General features: G+C 39.7%; 2 protein-coding genes across 8 annotated transcripts in view; both read left to right on the forward strand.

Annotated features, from left to right (window-relative positions):
- creb3l2 (cAMP responsive element binding protein 3-like 2) overlaps nucleotides 1-1,822 on the forward strand; it is a 33,401-nt gene extending 31,579 nt beyond the window's left edge. For both annotated transcript variants that reach the window (XM_056367878.1, XM_056367879.1), the window contains exon 12: nucleotides 1-1,822. This exon is cut by the window's left edge and continues 587 nt beyond it. The gene's annotated coding sequence lies outside the window, so the exon portion shown is untranslated.
- Nucleotides 1,823-5,988: 4,166 nt separating this feature from the next.
- The window catches only part of dgki (diacylglycerol kinase, iota), a 73,300-nt gene continuing 61,223 nt past the window's right edge, over nucleotides 5,989-18,065 (forward strand). For all 6 annotated transcript variants that reach the window (XM_056367742.1, XM_056367745.1, XM_056367746.1 and 3 more), the window contains exon 1: nucleotides 5,989-6,484. In XM_056367742.1, the coding sequence (XP_056223717.1) occupies nucleotides 6,261-6,484 (224 nt within the window). In that variant the 5' untranslated portion in view covers nucleotides 5,989-6,260. The remainder of the gene's footprint in view (nucleotides 6,485-18,065) is intronic.

Consider the following 18,065-nt stretch of genomic DNA (forward strand, 5'->3'; position numbering starts at 1 on the left):
TAGTTGTATTTCTTTTTATTATTAAATGTTTATATTCAATTCCATTAATGCATACATCACATTTTGATACTTTTTTTTCGTGTTCATACTGTATTTTGTGATTTTATTTTATTGTACTCTTTTATGTATTGTTCATATGTCTTTGTCTGACTCGAGGGCTTAGCTCTGGGTTCATGCGCTTATGTGGAAAAAATCTGAGAAGTTTCTAAATATTTTGAGATGTTTAATGCAGTTGAAAGACCAAATGTCATTTCATTTATATAAAGACACCTGTAGACATTTTATTTGGGACGTTTACGTGGGGGCTTATCAGTCGGCAGCTTCAGTAAGTCTTTATTCTTTTCCTTTGACACGTGCGGACCATGCTAACGACTTCTGAGGAGTCAAATCAAAATTTGAGCCTTTTTTTTTTTTTTCTTCTGCAAAATAATTTGAATTTTGGTCATTAAACGCATCTTAAGGAACCACATTTTTCAGGTTGCTCTTACAGATGTTGGATGAGAGCAGCCAAGTAGCAAAACAGCACGTCAAAATAACTATCATGCATCCCACGATGTTTCCTTTGCTTTAAGGAATTGTTCAACTCTTTTTGGAAAAATTTGCTTATTTGCTCTCATGTCTGAATCATGAATATGAAGCTGCAGCTAGCCGCTAGCAGCTAGCCGCTAGCAGCTGGCCGCTAGCAGCAGGCCGCTAGCAGCTAGCAGCAAGCCGCTAGCAGCTAGCCGCTAGCAGCTAGCTCTGTCCAAAGCTGAGAAAAATCTAGCTGCTTCCAGTCTTGTAAATTCACTAAACAGACATTACACTTGTTGTAACAAAGCAAGTGAGAGTTTCCCAATATGTCGGAACTATTCCTTTAAATAAGAAGTGTCTGAATGCGTGACGGAGCCACAGATTTCACCTCCTGCACTAACTCTTTCTGACCTTTTATTCCTCACTTTGCACACTTCCACTGTCAAAGTCTTTATCTGCTACTTTTTCAGCATTTGCCAAAAAAATAATTTCTTCCCAGAAATTAAAAAAAAAAAAAAAAGTATCTATTTTTGTAAATATGTGTTGTTAATAAATAAGGAAGTCTAAATGTGTCTGGGATCTGTAGTTTATAAATAAATTCATAATTCATTCCCAGTCTATTTTGGATGCTGTGTTGTTGATAAATTATGAACGTAAAGAGGCCGCAGGGTTTGGTTGGGTTTTGAGTTTGATGATTTACAGAGTCACGGCTTTGAAAGTCTTAAGTGTTCATTACAGATACATTTCTGAGCTTTATTGGAATCATGTTCGTTTATGTGTGTTACAGACCAAACTAGACACGAGGCCAGTTCACTTTCCATGTTGTAAATACGAACAGTCGCCCCATTTTATGAAAATTCAGAAGCCCAGAAATTCAACAAAGTGTGAGGGTGAATCTGCCAACAAAACTGATCCCAGCCCAGTTTAGAGACGAGAACACAAGATTTGTATGTCTAGTTCTTTGTAGATCAGTGGCTATATTACTGTCAGATCTGCCTTTTCTCTATGGTAAAATAAACTTTATCATTATTATGGTATCTTAGTGTCGAGGAACCGACATATTCCTCACTGCAGAGTCTAACAATTCTACAAGAGAGATCATAGGAAACGCAAGATATTTGATTTTATTTTGAAATTTCCATGAACAATTCTCTTCTAGTGAAGTCTGAGACTAAAGCAGCCAGTGGAGAGCATTTTTCCAGAGTCAGATTTCATTTCGATGTTGCTTCTGTGTAAAGGCGGCCTGACTTTCTGGCTTTCTGTCTTTTTGCATTCAAATGAATAAAGTATTTTCCTTAGTAAAAGCATACTTCCTGTTTCTGCGTGTGGTCTGTTCATGACAGTTTTCTTCTGGGTGTCGTGCGGTTGACTTACTCTGCCTCTCTTACTAAAATAAACTGTGGTATTGTGATGATAATGGGTTGTGTTTCTAGTTTTACCACGGAAATACCAGGGTTCACATCATGAACCACTGTTTTGGCCACGGTACAAACAATGTAAAACAATATGTACTTTTTGTAAGTTCTGGATTCATATGGAGGACCACATGTACCAGTTATAAAAGTTATAAAACATTTAATTTAATCTAATTGGACGCTAAAAACAGGAATGAATAAAAGCTTTTACAAATGAATTAATTAATCCATAAATACATAATTACTAATAATTTCCTTAATTGATATTCAAATTGGCAATAAAAAGAAGAATTATGGAAATTATTTACAAATAAATATATTCATCCATTAATAAATAGGTCAAATTAAAAAATGGGTTTATAAATAAACAACATAAAACAGTCCTTAAATACATAATTCAAAAATAAAAATATAAAGATAGAAAATAAATGGCCAAATTTACAAACTAAATTTAGAAAAAAAGTTTAGATAAGGTGTTTTAATACTTTGATAAATCCCTTTTAATACATTTACTTGTAAATTCTTCATAATTGTTCTTTTCTTGTACTTTTAAATCTCATTAATGAAATACTCAATAATTTAGTCTGTTTTCGTAATTAAGTTAATGCTTATGTTAATGTTTGTTTTTATCGTCCAATTAGAAATCCATGTACAACAACATGTTTTTCTAAATCTCTCTCCACATAATTGTTTTTTTAATGGGTTTTTGATTATTGTAGATAAACAACTTGATCTGCTGGGTCAAAAAAGTATAAATAAAAGTACATACAAAAGCTAAAATGCATCTTTCAGTTAAGGATCGTAATTTGTTGCAAGCTTCAAAGCATTTTTTTTTTTTTTCTTTTACAACTTTAAATCACGTTAAGGCCAAACTCCATTAGGACAGAAAGGAGTCTCATGGTTAACACGCTGGTGTGTACAGGAGCTTCTATCTCCTCTAAAATGACAAGGCTCCTAAAATAGATCCGCAGCAGCGCCTCATAACAAGTAGTGCGAATCGCTCTGACAGTCCCAAGACAATACACAGTCCCGCAGCTTCACAACAGTCCGGTCTCGTAGTAACGCAGCAACAATGAATCCCAGCACCGCTCCAGTTATGGTGCATCGTGTTTGTCATGAAATCCATATAAATAACTGAGCAAGACTTTCCCAAAAAAAACGTGTGATGAAACAGAGAGTGAATGAATAGACGAAGGAGCTGTGATCTGATGGTTCAGGGTTGCAGGAGTTCTCAGACACACAATGTTAATTATAAATGAAAGATCCTTCTCTTGGAGGGAAAGTTTCTGGATTGTTTTTTTAACAGCCTGGTCTCATCAAATTCAAAATAACACTTTTTTTCTTGACCATCATTCCTCCAGGTTTTTTTTTGTTTTTTTCCTCTAACCTGAACTTAGTATCTGTGTTTTCATCTCTGCATTTGGCTGCAGTACTAATAGTGGAATTTCATAAAACACTGTTCATTTCTTCTGGGTATTTCCTTGGAAATCAGACATAATAACCCAGACAGATGGGTCTGCTGCCGACAGAAACCTGATCGGTAAGCAAGCTAGTTTTGTTTTTGCTCATTTATCAAACCAAGATCTTTGTTTGAAAACATCGTCTGCTGCCAAAAAGCCTGCGGTTAGAGAGAAGATGAAAACCACTCGCCTTGAGATTTTACATCGGCTGTTTTGACAGATATAGTGGAGGTTTTTAAAAAGGGATTGAAGCCAGTTGGATATTTGAAACTTCAAATATGTTTTACACAGAAAATGTAGGTGTCTAATAGTAAAAAAATAAATGTATAATGTAAGATTCTTTAATTCAATTAGTAAAATCTGGATCTAAAAGTTCACCAAATCAAGTCGCTCATATTGGATTGGTGACGTTCAGCATTCAGGCTGCGGAGGATAAACAACTGAGTGTCATACTTGTTATTGAATAAAGAGTTTTAAATATATGAACCTTAGAAATACAGTTTTAAAATTTTTTGTTTATTTTCAAAGAAGTTCTCCTGCAGATTTTACCTGCCGAAATGAGAAGCCTTTATTCAGTGTCCTCTGTGGGGGACGAGCGGACCAACTTAATCTGTTTTTGTATGAAATTGAAGGTATTTAAAGAAACATTTGTAAAAAGTCATGACTTTTTAACCTTTAACCGTTCACCTTTTACCTTTCAGGCCTATACTACTTGTTAAATCAAAGAATTTTCTTCATTTAAAGGTTTGTGAGAAGTATTTTGCACAACTGCATTGCCGTACACTGCATGTTAATTGGTCTTGTAGGTTGGTTAATTGACCTGAGCCACACTGTCATCTCTGCCAGGCTGGTGCAGCAGGTTGGTTATTAATTGTAGGGATGGTAATTGACCCCCGACCCCCTCTGTTCACAGTCTGGCGTCTTGTCAAGTCACATGCAACCAAACAGGAGATATGGCATATGAGTCTGTAATTGGATGTACATGCAGTGGGTTGGATTATTTATGGTTAGTTATGGCAGGAACTGCAGACAGATGTGGGAAAAAAAACAGTGGAGGACGGTCAAACAGGTCACTTAAGGTCACTCCAGGTCACTGACGACTTGATGAAGCTGATACTCCGGCGCAGTGAAGTGAAAGAGGAGGCTGACAGATGTGGCCTGATGTCTGACAGGCGACTGCAAATTACAGTAAGACATAAATGAAAGACCATTACCGTCATGACACATCTGACACACACACACACACACACACACACACACAGTACACAGTACACATGCAGCATATGGACTATATGGTATATGTGTGTGTGTGTGTGTGTGTGTGTGTGTGTGTGTGTGTGTGTGTGTGTGTGTGTGTGTGTGTGTGATTAGAGTCTGAGAGTGAGATACTGACAGTGTGCTTGTGTTTCGTGCGTGCACGCTCACCCTCTGCCCTACTTTCTGACTGATGATGCTGCAGAAAGGAGGAGGAGTGGGAGTATCCCACAATGCCACGCTGCTCGTCCCCTGGGCCGGATGGATGGATGGATGGATGGATGGATGGATAGATGATGCAGTTACTTGTGGTGCTGCACACACTGAACGTGTTTATTGTCGCCGCCCTCACGGCAGCTCGCGCCCATGCAGTTTTTAAAATCTGTGTCATGTCACAAAGATTAAAATACTCGACTTCCGGTAAATATTTTTTGAAAAATAAAAGCAAGGGTGTAATAGTTCAAGGTTAAATGCTCAGTTTGTTCACTCATAAAACATGAAAATGACAGTGTACCCATCCGAATAAACCAGTTCTGATTACTAATTTATATTCTTCATTTATAACTTGCTGTTCCATCATTATAGAAAATTATTTCTATTTGATTTTAGACTGCAAATCATAATTAAATTACTTATTTGAGGGATCAAATTGTGGTCTCAAAACTTCCGTTGTGGATTACTCTTCATAAATCCGTGAAAAAATGAATGTTATGAATGTGTAGAAACAAATTTTATGTGTAAATGAAACAACCCAGATGACTGTGGAAAATAAGTGCTTTCTAATTCATCAGATTATTTTTTGAGTGAAAATACTGATCCTCATAACAGGTTTCAGAATTAGAATTGGAAACACGCTTGTATGTAGATTTTTCACATACCTACTTATTTTGAATTTCCCCTTACTGTTGTGGTGCTTAACAGACTAAATAGGCTAAACAAAGCAAGAAGGAAAAATCAGCAAACAGTAAATGTCATGAATCATAAATATAAAATATAAATTTAAATTTAAAATAAAATCATAGATATAGACCACTGTTTCCCTTTTCCCAGCCAAGCTTCACTCTCTTAGTAGAAAGTTGGCAGCCCTAATAATATATTTATCATCATGCTTTAGGTTTATATAGCCTAACTAAATGTAAAGGTAAGTGCTTTTATGTCATGAAAAAGGATAAGCTCAATTTTTCAGGCCATCTTTTATACCAATCCTCCAATAATCCTCTGCTCAGCTGTAATAAAACGTGCAGTTTTAGGAAACGTTGGCTTTTATTTTGAAGTTTTAAGCCGCTACACTTCCTGACTGACGTTAAAAGCTTGACGTAGCTCATTCCCAGTTGGTCAGAGGCTCGTGAGTGCAGCGCTGTCTGTTGTTCAGGCGGCTGCGCGTGCTGCCGTACCTGACTGCAGTATATAAAGGCGGTCAACGGTCAGAAATCACAACGGTCAAACCGCCTGAAACGATCACGTTGTGTTGTTCGCTAACCCCCACCCCTCACCCCCCCCTAAACAACCTTCCACTTCTCCTCTCCGCAAACCGGCATCTGTGTCTCCCCCCCCCTCCACAAGCCGGGGGAGAGGGGGGGTCCAGCGCGGGGCGAGACCGACGGGAGGACCGACCAGCATGGACCCCCAAGCGAAGGACCGCACCAGCACGGCGGCGGGGGGCTTCAGCGGTCGCCTAGCCTCCCTGGGAGCCGACGGGGGAGACTCGGAGTCCGGAGCCGGCTCGGAGGAAGCTGCCGTGGGCTGCTGCAGCGACACGTTCAGCAGCCTGCCCGAAATGGAGCAAGAGACTCTGGAGGAGAAATTAAGAGGACTGGCGTTCAGAAAGCAGACCTCGTATCGGTGAGTGGAGAGCTGGGAGGATGCTGGGACAGGATATTGTCCAGAGCACGATATGCTACATTTATTTATCCGTTTGTGCTTAAATGTCATATATTTATTTTCATATATGTTTTAATTGTTCTTGTGCTTTAAGCTAATGCTATTGTTAGAATTACACGTAAGCTAGCTAAAGCTTGTAAACACAAACACAAGGCAGAGTGAGGGGGATTATATCAGATAGTGTTTTGCCAGTTTTAAAAGCTAAATTGTCATGTAGCTACACCTGCTCTGGTGTGGCAGCTCTGGCTCGTCCGGGCTAGCCACGTTATGGTCACCATCATGCTGTTAACAGCCTCAACATGACACTGATAAACACACACAAAGCAGCAGCATTTCCCCCCCATGTCAGTGATGGATCAAAACAATTTTGCATACACGACAATGTGTGTGTGTGTGTGTGTGAGCACATTTCCCTGTGGTGTTGTAGCCCTGTTGTGTTTGGGGGTAGGGGAGAAACAGTATTGATTTTTTGGGCAGTGTGTGTGTGTCTGGATTTGTGTGTGTGTGTGTGTTTATGTGTGTGTGTGTGTGTTTGGGGATGCCAGCAGCAGCCTGACACCCTGGTGCGACTGGCAGCTGCTGTTGATAGTGAAAACTGGCCATAGACCAAGCGCACACACACTCACACAGTAGTTTTAGCTGTCAGATGTCACTGTCAGGGATGTGTGGCATCTATCTATCTATCTATCTATCTATCTATCTATCTATCTATCTATCTAGCTATCTATCTATCTATCTATCTATCTATCTATCTATCTATCTATCTAGTCTCCCAGTGGCTGTTTCTGTGTGTGTGTGTGTCAGCCTCCGTACTGGAAATGATCTGCATGTGGAGATCAAATCAATCATTTTAACTTGTATGTGTCTGATTGACTTGTTTGTGTGTGATTTGGGGCACTGTGGCAAAGCAGAGCAACAGTTTATGCATCCCCCAGCTGCCAAAATCCATCCATAGCATCAGAGCTTTAGTGCCAGGATGGCGAATTAACATTTGTACACAGTGATAACGTCATATATCTTCTTGTCGCGGCTCGTTTTCACTCTCCATCTTTATGCATTTACCTTAATTTGACGAGTATGTGGCAAAATAAAATCCATATTCTCTGATGTATAAATTAAGACTATATTCAATAAATTAATTTCAATTAGACTTAGACAGAAGGTTCATGTTATAGCTTTACATGAAGGGTTTTATTTCGCCAGTAATAAACACCACAGTCAGATTAAATATGCATCACATAAAGACATTAAAACACAATAAACCGGCCCATTTGGGAAGGAAATTCATCTCATTGGAGAAAGAGATGATACATTATAATCCCATTACAACCTATCTGACAAATGATAATGTGTGCTGTTGATTCTTTACTCTTATTTACTACTTTATGGTTAATCTATTGTCCTTTTAAACACCCGCTTGACTTACATGCACCGGCAGAGAGGCACCACTCCTTCACTTTTATTGTACCATCAGTTACTGACTCTTTCTTCCTCCTGGTGTTTTCCCTGGGGAAACCATCTCCGATTAAGTGAGGTTTCCAGGAGATTGTGTGCATCATGGGTGAGTGCCGCAGCTGGTCGCCCTCTTCAATTTTCTAACTGCGGGAGTAGTTTGTTCTGATACAACTGTTGCCTCGGTGGAAAATGCTGCAGTAAACTGGTGGCTTTGGTGCATTTGGTACATTGTGCATATCAGAATCCTTTCTGGTTTATTATTAAAGGCTGATGTGAGATGAAGAATTCTGCAGGAATTCAAGTTTTGGAAGTAGACAGGAGAAATGAATGTGACATTTTGGATGTTTCAAGATGCGCTGATCATTCTTTAGCTGCAGATATACAGTTTATTGCAGTAAACGCTGGCGGAAATGTGAAAATACAGTCAAATGTGGGTATTTGCAAAAAGTAAGATGTTCATATTTGACGTGTGGAGATGCTTTAGACATTTTGACTTAGTTGACAGTCACTGTGTGCAAGTCAGGAGTCAGTATTTGAGATGCAGCGTTTTGCAAAACGATTTTATTTCTGGTCATCAAAAGCGTTTTCCACCTGTGTCACTCTTTGCAGCCGTTTCCCAGTCATTTCACTGAGCGCTCATGTTCTGTAAAAGGCTTCAATGGAATCCCTGGTTGGATTAATTTCATTTGGAAAGAGAAAACATTGGCTCATGTAACTGCTTCCCCTGTTTGGTGATGTCCACCGCTATGAATGTTTTATATTAATGGGGGAAAAGCTTTGTTTTATGCCTCTATGGTGAATGTACCAGAAGACTGTGAAGGGATTTTAATGTTCTCTATTGCACAATGGAAATAGGCCTATGGTTTTATTGTATTTTTAATCCTCAGCAGTGTGTTAATTGTATGTTAGAGACTGGACTGTAAAAATGCAGTCTGGTACCTTTTAATTATGTGTCTGTTTGTGTCTTTTTCTAACACTTCCTCACCAGACATGACAATTGTGCGGACACGCAGTGGGTGTAGGTTAACACGCCATGTCTTGGTGTTGTTTTGACCTTTCACCTTACTGGATAAAGCTGTGTATAATCTGTAAAGTTTTCTCTTCATGGACACGGCCATGTGAAAGGAAATGGCATTAGTCGGTCAAGGGAGATGGCTTGTAAGAAGGTAGTTTACATAGCTTTGAAGTGGCCAATGCCAAGAAGTGAACTACCATATGTGGCAGTATGAAAGAGCTGAGAAATGATGCTGCTGGACATCAAAGGGAGTGTGTGTGTGTGTGCGGGGGGGTTGTGGTATTATGTGTTTATGTCAGCGTAAGGCACGCGTAACTTATCTGCCAGACATTCGTCACACTTTGTCTGTGTGTGTGTGTGTGTGTGTGTGTGTGTGTGTGTGTGTGAGTGTGAGTGTGAGTGTGTGCGTTCCCAGAATACTGGGCCTCCTTTTATCTATTCTTAGACATCTCACCCGTCTGCGTGCATGACAGTCCTTCCTCAGTAAGAAAGACAGACGCAGTGTGTGTGTGTGTGTGTGTGTGTGTGTGTGTGTTGTGTGTGTGTGTGTGTGTGTGTGTGTTTGTATCATGACCACCAGTTAGTCAGCATGCCTGTTAGTTTCGAAGACATTACTTCAGTTAGCTGGTTAGTCAACCAGCTAGACACTCAGTCTGTAAGTCAGTTAGTGAGTCAGTCAATTGCTTTTCCAGACACTTTAATTTCTACATCTCCATCTGTCCAGGTAGTTAGTCCGCTACAGTACCAGACCTCATAAAACCCTCCAAACCTCTACAGTACCCCAGACCCTTAAAACTGAGAACAACACACGGACTCTGACCTGAACTCAGACGGAAACTATTTCTTCCCTGAACACTCTTTCTGACATCTTAATGTACCTGAAATCAATACCTGATCAATATCCCTTTTCCTGATGCCGCAATTGACTGAGATTAACGTGCATCTTAAAGCTGCAACATAGCTTGAATGAGTAGTGGGAAATATGACGATATACATTAAATATCATGGTAGTTATATTTTTACTAATCAGGGTGTATCGTATTGGGAAATTGTGGGCGAGGTGCAACTGAGGAATATATTTTCTGCACGTATTTTCTAATCTAATGGATAATTTTTTTCAGTAAAATGTCAGAAAATAGAGAAAAAGAAGAGTCCAGTGGAAATGGCTTAATCAATTATTAAGATAGTTGCCGATTGATATTCTGTCGACTGGCTATTTGATTGATCAATGACTCGCTTTTAGCTCCTGTTGCGAATCAATAAGAAGCACTGATTTATCGCAATTTAGGATATTTAAATGAAGTTTGGATCAATGTGATGACACATTTTGATCTTTAAAGTATTGAATTTTCTGAATTAGCAAAAAAAAAAACATGCAGTCTTGTCTGGTTATTTTATCCATTACCACACTTTTGTACAAACATCTTAAATTATACAGTATATTTTAAAAAATGAATGCACCCAACAAGTGGAGAACTGAAATTGAGTCATTAAATACTTAAAACTATTTGCACATGTAAAACAAAACCCTCAATAACTTATTTTATTGTTTGTGAGCATAGATTTGGAAACCATAAATTGTGTTTAAACATAACATTATATAATCACACAGTAAAATTCCACAAAGTCTACATGTGTTAATTTGTCTTTGAACAACAATTTGGCGTTATAGAAGCAGTGTAAAGAGCTCCGCCTTGCCTGCTGTCGTAAGACTCAAAATGTTTTTCATTTTCATCTTGTCGTCTTCCTCTCGTCATCTTCGTCCTCTGCTTTGAGTTTCCCATCCAGTTTTCCAGAACCTGGATCCACTTAAAGGCTTTGAGAGCTCATGTTTGCTGCCTATGATTGTTTGTTTGTTTGTTTGTTTGTCCCACTGTCAAACACTGTCCCCGGCTTCTTCTTTGAACCCCAGATATGAGAGCACTCTCACGATTCAACCTCGGAACATTCTGAATCACACATGACAAACTTTAATAATAACAAACTCAAACCTCCACCTGGCAAACCAACCAGCTGCCCCCGACCTCCAACTGTGCTGCTAAAGATGCCAACATGGACGTGTTTGCCCAAGAGAAGAAAAGAAACAAACGCTTTGTTTCGTCACCCGGCTTATCATGTGGTGAGATTTCACCACCGCCGCTGTCGTCGTGAGAAATGCTGCAGAAACAGAACTGCCACGGGACGGGATGTCGTAACATTATTCCTCCACTGTTTACAGCACACTTCACAAACAACAGATCACAGTAACAGTCCAGTGTACCTCTGCGTTTCATGGCTTTTTAGAGAGACAATATACAGTATGGAAGAAAGACGGCATGAATAGCAAGAGGAGAGGAGAAGCAGAAGAAGATATAAATGTAGCTCGTGTTGCTACCGCTAAGCACCACCTGCAGGGGTAAACAGTGATCAAAGGCCTTTCATCATCTGATGCTGCCTGAATATAAAACTCGCTATTCAGCCTTCAATTAGGACAAAATACAGAGGGGAGAATACAGGGGGGGGGGGGGGGGGGGGGGGGGGGGGTGGTACAAAAAGATGGAGATAAGGGGGAAGAGAAAGAAAAATAGGGCAGTTTTTTTGAGCCAAAATCAAAGGTGTGTCATGACTTGACATACATGAAAAAGCAGAAGACATATTGGTGCAGACGCATGTTAAAGCTCCCAAATAGTCTAAAGGTCTCTGTCCATGTGTAGTGTGATTATAGATCAGGTCTAGCTTCTATATTAATACTGTGAAAGTATCAAAGCCTCAGTCCACAGAGAAATGCACACAACCTGTATTCAGAAACTGAGTCTTAAAACCAGCCGTCAGGACTTCCTGTGACTTTGTGATGTCACAACGAAGCAGTCACCGCTCTCAGCCATGCCCCAAGCCCCGCCCCCTGGACCCACCATCCAAACTTTTTAAGATTTTGTTTCTATGAGTGTTTTTACCTGAAAGCTGTTATATTTTTATTTCATCTCTCAGAAAATAGTCATCCAATCAGAAGAGAGGCTCAGAGCCTCCTCTCTTCTGATTGGCTCACCGACCTGTTGTTACTAGAGCTCCAGAGAGAAGCCTGAGAGAGGAGATATAAAAAATACATTGCAATGGTTTTTGTTTCTTAAATCCACAAATATATCTTTTTATGGATCAACACTTCAAAATAAAACACAGGAAAAGTGTAAAATATGGTGTAAATAAGTGGAGCAATAAAAGTTTTCTGGCGCTAAAAGTAAAACCTTGTAAATTGTGTGACTTCCAATACTTTGAAGAATAAGGCATTGAAGGTCCAAGGCATATTTTTAACAATAAGAGTCTTAACTGCTGCTTATTGATGCTGAACTTTGAGTCCACCAAGAAAAGATTTCACAAGTGTTCTTTCTTCATGCCAAAAGCTTTGATCGTTTCGCTCTAAAAATGTAGGCATCAACATTAAAATTTGTCTTTTAAATGAAGCTATGCAAATGAAGGTTTACAGGTGAAAGGCATGTTTGAGATGAGATCTGAGGTGTGGCCCTTATCAGATTTCACAGGCAAATCGTTAACTCTGAGATCTGAGTCTGAGGTTGTTTTTATATAAACAATGTGCAGCAGCTGGTCAGCAGCTGAAAACAGCCTAAAGGAAAGAGATATGTCAGATATAGAAAGCTCTGTGGTGTCATGCTGCTTACAGTAATTGTGTAACTGCAATACATCACCGGTGCAGTAGTACAATAGCGTTTGCTTTCCCCTGGGAAATTAAATTTGAAAGGGGAAAACAAGAAATACTCATTATACACAACAGGGGGGACAACATTCAACATATTTACTGGTTCAAAACAGTCATGGTGGAGTTACTAAGAACAACAGTCATCGCGGGGAGTACATGCAAATCACCTCTTTAGTCTCGTGATACAAAACAAAGATGCACGGAGAACATGGTTTGTAGACCGTGGGGCGTCTCTGTAGCAACGCGACGTTTGGGGGGGTGGGACTAAATTGCACTTAAATTGTACATTGCACTTGGCCATATTGTGATTTCGATTATATATCGATTAATTGTGCTGCCCTACTGGCGCACAATGAATCTTGGGATAGGTTTGGCCACAAAGGACCCACCTGTTGGATCCTTTGTGGCCCAGAAGGTTTTTTCAGCTGCATTTGAAGGTGCCTTCGAAATGGGACGACCTAGCCGCCCCGCTGTGACGCAGTCGGTCTTCAAATGCAGCCTCCGAAGGATGCGGCCCCTGAATTGGGAGGTGGATGCGAATGCCAGATTGTCAGTCTGGGAAGCTCGTCAGACACAGACCCCCTGTAATCCCCCCTAATCAGTTCTAATGAAGTAAGCTGGTTCTGTTAGTCCCTCTGTATCCACATTCCCCTCATGGCTAACAGATAAAGTCAATGAGGAGTGAGAGCTCTCACCTGAATACACCTGTACGCTCTGTACAGTAGACAGAGCTGCTCCCTAATGTTTTATACAATCAGTGTACGAGCTGGTATTGTAGCGCGGTCTGTGTTAAATTTATTGGAACGCTTGGATCAGAGTCTGGGCAGCTTAAAGACACTCATGAATTTTTAAGCAGACGATCAGAGCACCAATTGTTGAAGGCTCACTGACACAATTTTCCCTCTCTCCTCTCATCCGCAGAGTGGATGAACAGATATACATGCATATTTATGATACTCTTTCCCCCCCGTTGGAAGGAGGAGGAGGGAGTAAGCTGGATGCAAGTATGGATAATTCAAAAGACATAACAGGTCAACGGATTTCAAACCAGTGTATCGTCTTTGTGTGGAGCTGCGGTTGGATTTTTATCCACAGTCCTGTTACTGAGCATGAATCCCCACAGTTTTATTGTCAAAGATGTCAGAGAAATTGTCTTAAAAGTTGTTTAGTTGAACAATGAGGGCTTTAACTAACGATTGTTTTCACCATGGATTAATCTGCAGATTGTTTTCTTGGAGAATTAATGATTCATTTGGTCTAAGAAGAGCGAGAAAATGTCCCAAACTGTTTCCCAAAGCTCAAGATGTCACTCAAAATGTTCTCTGTTTTGTGTAGCCAGCTGTTCCAAACTCAAACGTCTCCAGTTTGCTGTCACACCAGACTAGGAAAACCAACAAATATTCACGTTTGAGAAGATTCAGTGTGAGATCTTTTGTCATTTCTGCTTATAAAATGAGCAAAAACGATTGATTATTTATCAACATAGTTTATTAATGAACTTATTGTTTCCGTTCTAGATGATATATTCAAATTTCCCCTTTCCCTAACCCTGGTTTTATACAGTCCAAACATGGATGTTTCTTTTATCCATTTCCACTGCAGGTGCCACTGTACATTATTTAAAACGTGTTACTTGAACCCACCCATGTAGCATTTAAAAGCAGTATATAACACACTATAATGTAGCTGTAAGCATTTTTTATTAATGCATTTGTTAACAACTATAACTCCTCCTACGAACATCCGCAAGCGGAGGCTGCTGTATAAACAGATAATGAATGACAATATGGTAAAACACTGTTAAAATATTACAAAAATATTCAAAGGAGAAATTATAAATACTGTACATTAGTAAACATGTATAGCTTCCTTATATCTGCTTACAACTACATTATAGCGTGATATAAACCATTTAGTAAATGTTTGCTACCACATATTGACTATATTAATGCTATTTTTATTATTATTTGCTTACGTTTTAGCTCAAAAAATAACTTAATAGTCCTTTTCATATATTGGTTGGAGTCAGCGGCTGTTTAAGGTCAAACTGAATATAAGCAGTTTGTAAAAGACAGACGCTGCGATACTGAGGGGATTTAGCCTTTTACTGGCTAAGTGCTGAATAATGAGCGTGTGTATGTTAGCATGAGTGTAAGCGTGTGTTAATCATGATGATGTGGTGTGTTTCTCTGCTACTCTCCACCACCTCCCCCCCCCCCCCCCCTCACTTCTCTTCTTTTCTACACCGACACTTTTTTAAAGACAGACAGAGGTGTTAGTACATTCCTCTCTACCTCCTCTCTGAGTAACGCTGTTCCAGTTGGCTGGGGGTGCGTTTGTTTACACTCATGCATATCAATCATTTTCTGCTGAGGAGAAGAGGAATGACGGTGTCTCTTTTTGGAACTGAGGGATTTCAGACGTCTTTCTCTCTCGCTCTCCTTTCCTAGCCTTTTCAGGAGTGTTTGAGGGTATGAGCGTGTGTGTGTGTGTGTGTGTGTGTGTGTGTTGGGGGGTTATTTTGACCATAATGCAGTGTGCTGAGGCATTAAGGGGGATTGGCTGACAGGAGCCGCTCCTTATTAGTCGTCTGGCTGGCTGTAAGAGGCTTTTCCTGCTTGGAAATGGAGCTGAAAAAAAAAAAAAAAAGAGGGCAAAATGCAAAAACAGAAGAGAAAAGAGAAGTGGAACTTCCTGGTGTAATAGAGACGAAGAGGAACCTTGTTGAAGAGAAACTTTGACTTGTTGAAGAGTACCCGCTTACTTCCTCCTTCGTCAGACACTTGTCTAATTGTGAAAGGAGATTTCTGCAAGACTTTAACTGATGTGTGGCCTGTGGCGTCTTATTTTTAACATGTGTCGACTCGTGTTGTTCATCTGTTTCACACAGACCTATTAATAAAGATCTTACTTTCTTACGCCTAACTTCTCACTTCACAATTTTTGAACCAACTTACTGTGTCCTCTTGAGCTGCTGGTGCAGTATAATGACCAAGAAGGCAGCAGCATGTTGACTAAATCAACACAGGCAAGCTAACAGCTAACAGCCTGGCAGGCGATGGCCCACCGCATCAATACCAACATTAAAACATTGTACTGTCATCTAATCGCACTGCATTTGCTGTAATGGAACAAACGCCTCTTGTGGACAGGACACCCTCCCTGACCACTTTATATACCGTAGATGTCTGTTTACATTCCTCACATGTACGTACAGGAAAGAGGCACAGGCCTGCAAGAAGCTGTGCATTTCGTCAAGGTACAAAAGAATCTACAAAGAGAAAAACTTCAACTCATTGTTGAGGTTTCCCAAATGAAACAGACACAAAGGCAAAACACAAAAGAGAAAAGCAAGTAAAAATTTACTTAAAATACTTTATTGTATAAAGTAATTTGTCTTTCACTAAATTTTTATGTAAATAAAACAAAACAAAAAAAAGAATTATTTTCATCACATATCGCGGTGTGTGATCAAAAAAACTGAAAAAAGGCCACGACATCGTAGAACTGCCACCTGCTGAGTCTTTATGTTTATGATTGACACTGATAGACATTGACTTCCTACTGTATAAAACATGGCTTAAGAAAAGCTGTCACCTCCGTCAGGAAGGTTACCCATGATTTGATTTATTCTCTGGCTTCACTGGAACAACGTGTTAACATAAATAATTGAATAAAAGCGAAGCTAGACGGGCTGGAATTAGACACATTTACAAACCAACTGTGAGTAAATGTGGCTGGATGGACGGCCGGCTGAATGATTGACTGAATGATTAATTGATTGGCTGAGTGACTGGACTAGATCACTAGCTGTTAGGGAGATTGTCTCCTATAGCTGGGGGCGTTGGGTTCGATCCCTTTTGAAGCCAAACCAGCTAATGTGTCTTTTAGTACAACGCAGAAACCTCACCTCGTCACTGAAACGTGCTTCCTGACTGTGCGAGCGGTTGCTTGGCTGGATGATGGGTAAGCTAATTATCTGTTTTGATTAATTTGTATAGTCAGATCAAGGTTATTACAAGCCTTGTGGCCGCCTAGAGGACGGAGGAAGGAAAACAACAACCGTTTTTCCTCAAATAGTGGCCAGGGCCTTTATTTGAAACGGGCTTTTCCTGCAGGTAAAACTTTATTTCTAATCCCCTCTGTATAATTGGTTATATTTTAGTAGGAAGTCTTGATTTGATTCACCTCTTTTTTTAGTGGAAACACTTATTTTTTAACAAGGCTTTTATTTTGAAACATTTTCGGGATTAAAGGAGGACAAAGCAAAGAGTGAATGAATCAAATACTTTATTAAATTAAAGCAGTAGAAATGTACGTTATGTTTAACTGGCATGGACACCTGGAGCTTATCCACCTTTGTTTTTTCACCCCTGGTTTACTTGTTTGTGTTGACAACGCCCTGGGGGCATTATTGGAGACCCGGCTTTTAACTGACACTCGTTTTTTTATTGGTGGAGATATGGTATCCCCTAAAATTGGTTATTCAGTTACGGAAAATGAAGAAACAGTGTTTTTCTTTTGGTTTTTTATTGTGTATTTTCATTGTTTGCTGTTTCTTTTAGGTCAGTGTTAACAGTAATGAAATGACATACACAGAAGTAGAGCGGGAAAGGAGCCCATAGGAGGTGTCATATCAGAGACTTAAACCAAACAAATCTCAGCGTACTTAAAAACAGCACAGAAACGAACACAGGAGGAAGAAAACCTACAGCTGTACTTGAAAACTCTGACCATGCCCTAAGACAAAAACACACGGGGTGGCACTCACCTCTAAACGAGAGCAGCAGCCATGTTTTCCTGCATTTGTACTTTTAAAGTAGCACCACCTCCTCCTCTCTCCCTCCCAACGAGCCCATCTGTCTGCTTCGAGCCGATAATGAACCTGTGGAGTCGACTGCTGAGGTGACACTGACTCCATCACTGCAACTGCAGCTCGGACTCCCTTTGTCTCAGCCTTCCTCTTATATCAGTGTCAATTTGGTTTAATGGGCTGGCACTTACATACGTTTGTGTTGCCAAAGAATATACAGCAGGTGGCTGTACTTAAATAAAAGCATTTTTCCATTTTAATAATCAATTAATTTGGTAATTTTAAAATGTGAAAATGTGAGGAATTGCTTCTTTCCTTCGTCTTATATGATAGAAAATTGAATATCTTTGGATTTTGAAGTTTATTGATGAAATGATTCAGCAGATTAATTGTTAGTTGCAGCCCCATTACAAATATATTAATGTGAGAAACTGCTGCTTGTAATATCATACCTCAGGACAGCAAGTTAAATCTTCTGTCAAGTGTAAGTTAAAAGATTTATTTATGCTGATTTTAGCTACAGCGACTGTTGTGCAATATTTCTATCTTCTCCTAAGAAGATAAAAAG

Source organism: Seriola aureovittata, chromosome 22, assembly GCF_021018895.1.
Source record: "Seriola aureovittata isolate HTS-2021-v1 ecotype China chromosome 22, ASM2101889v1, whole genome shotgun sequence".
NCBI classification, from domain to species: Eukaryota; Metazoa; Chordata; class Actinopteri; order Carangiformes; family Carangidae; genus Seriola; species Seriola aureovittata.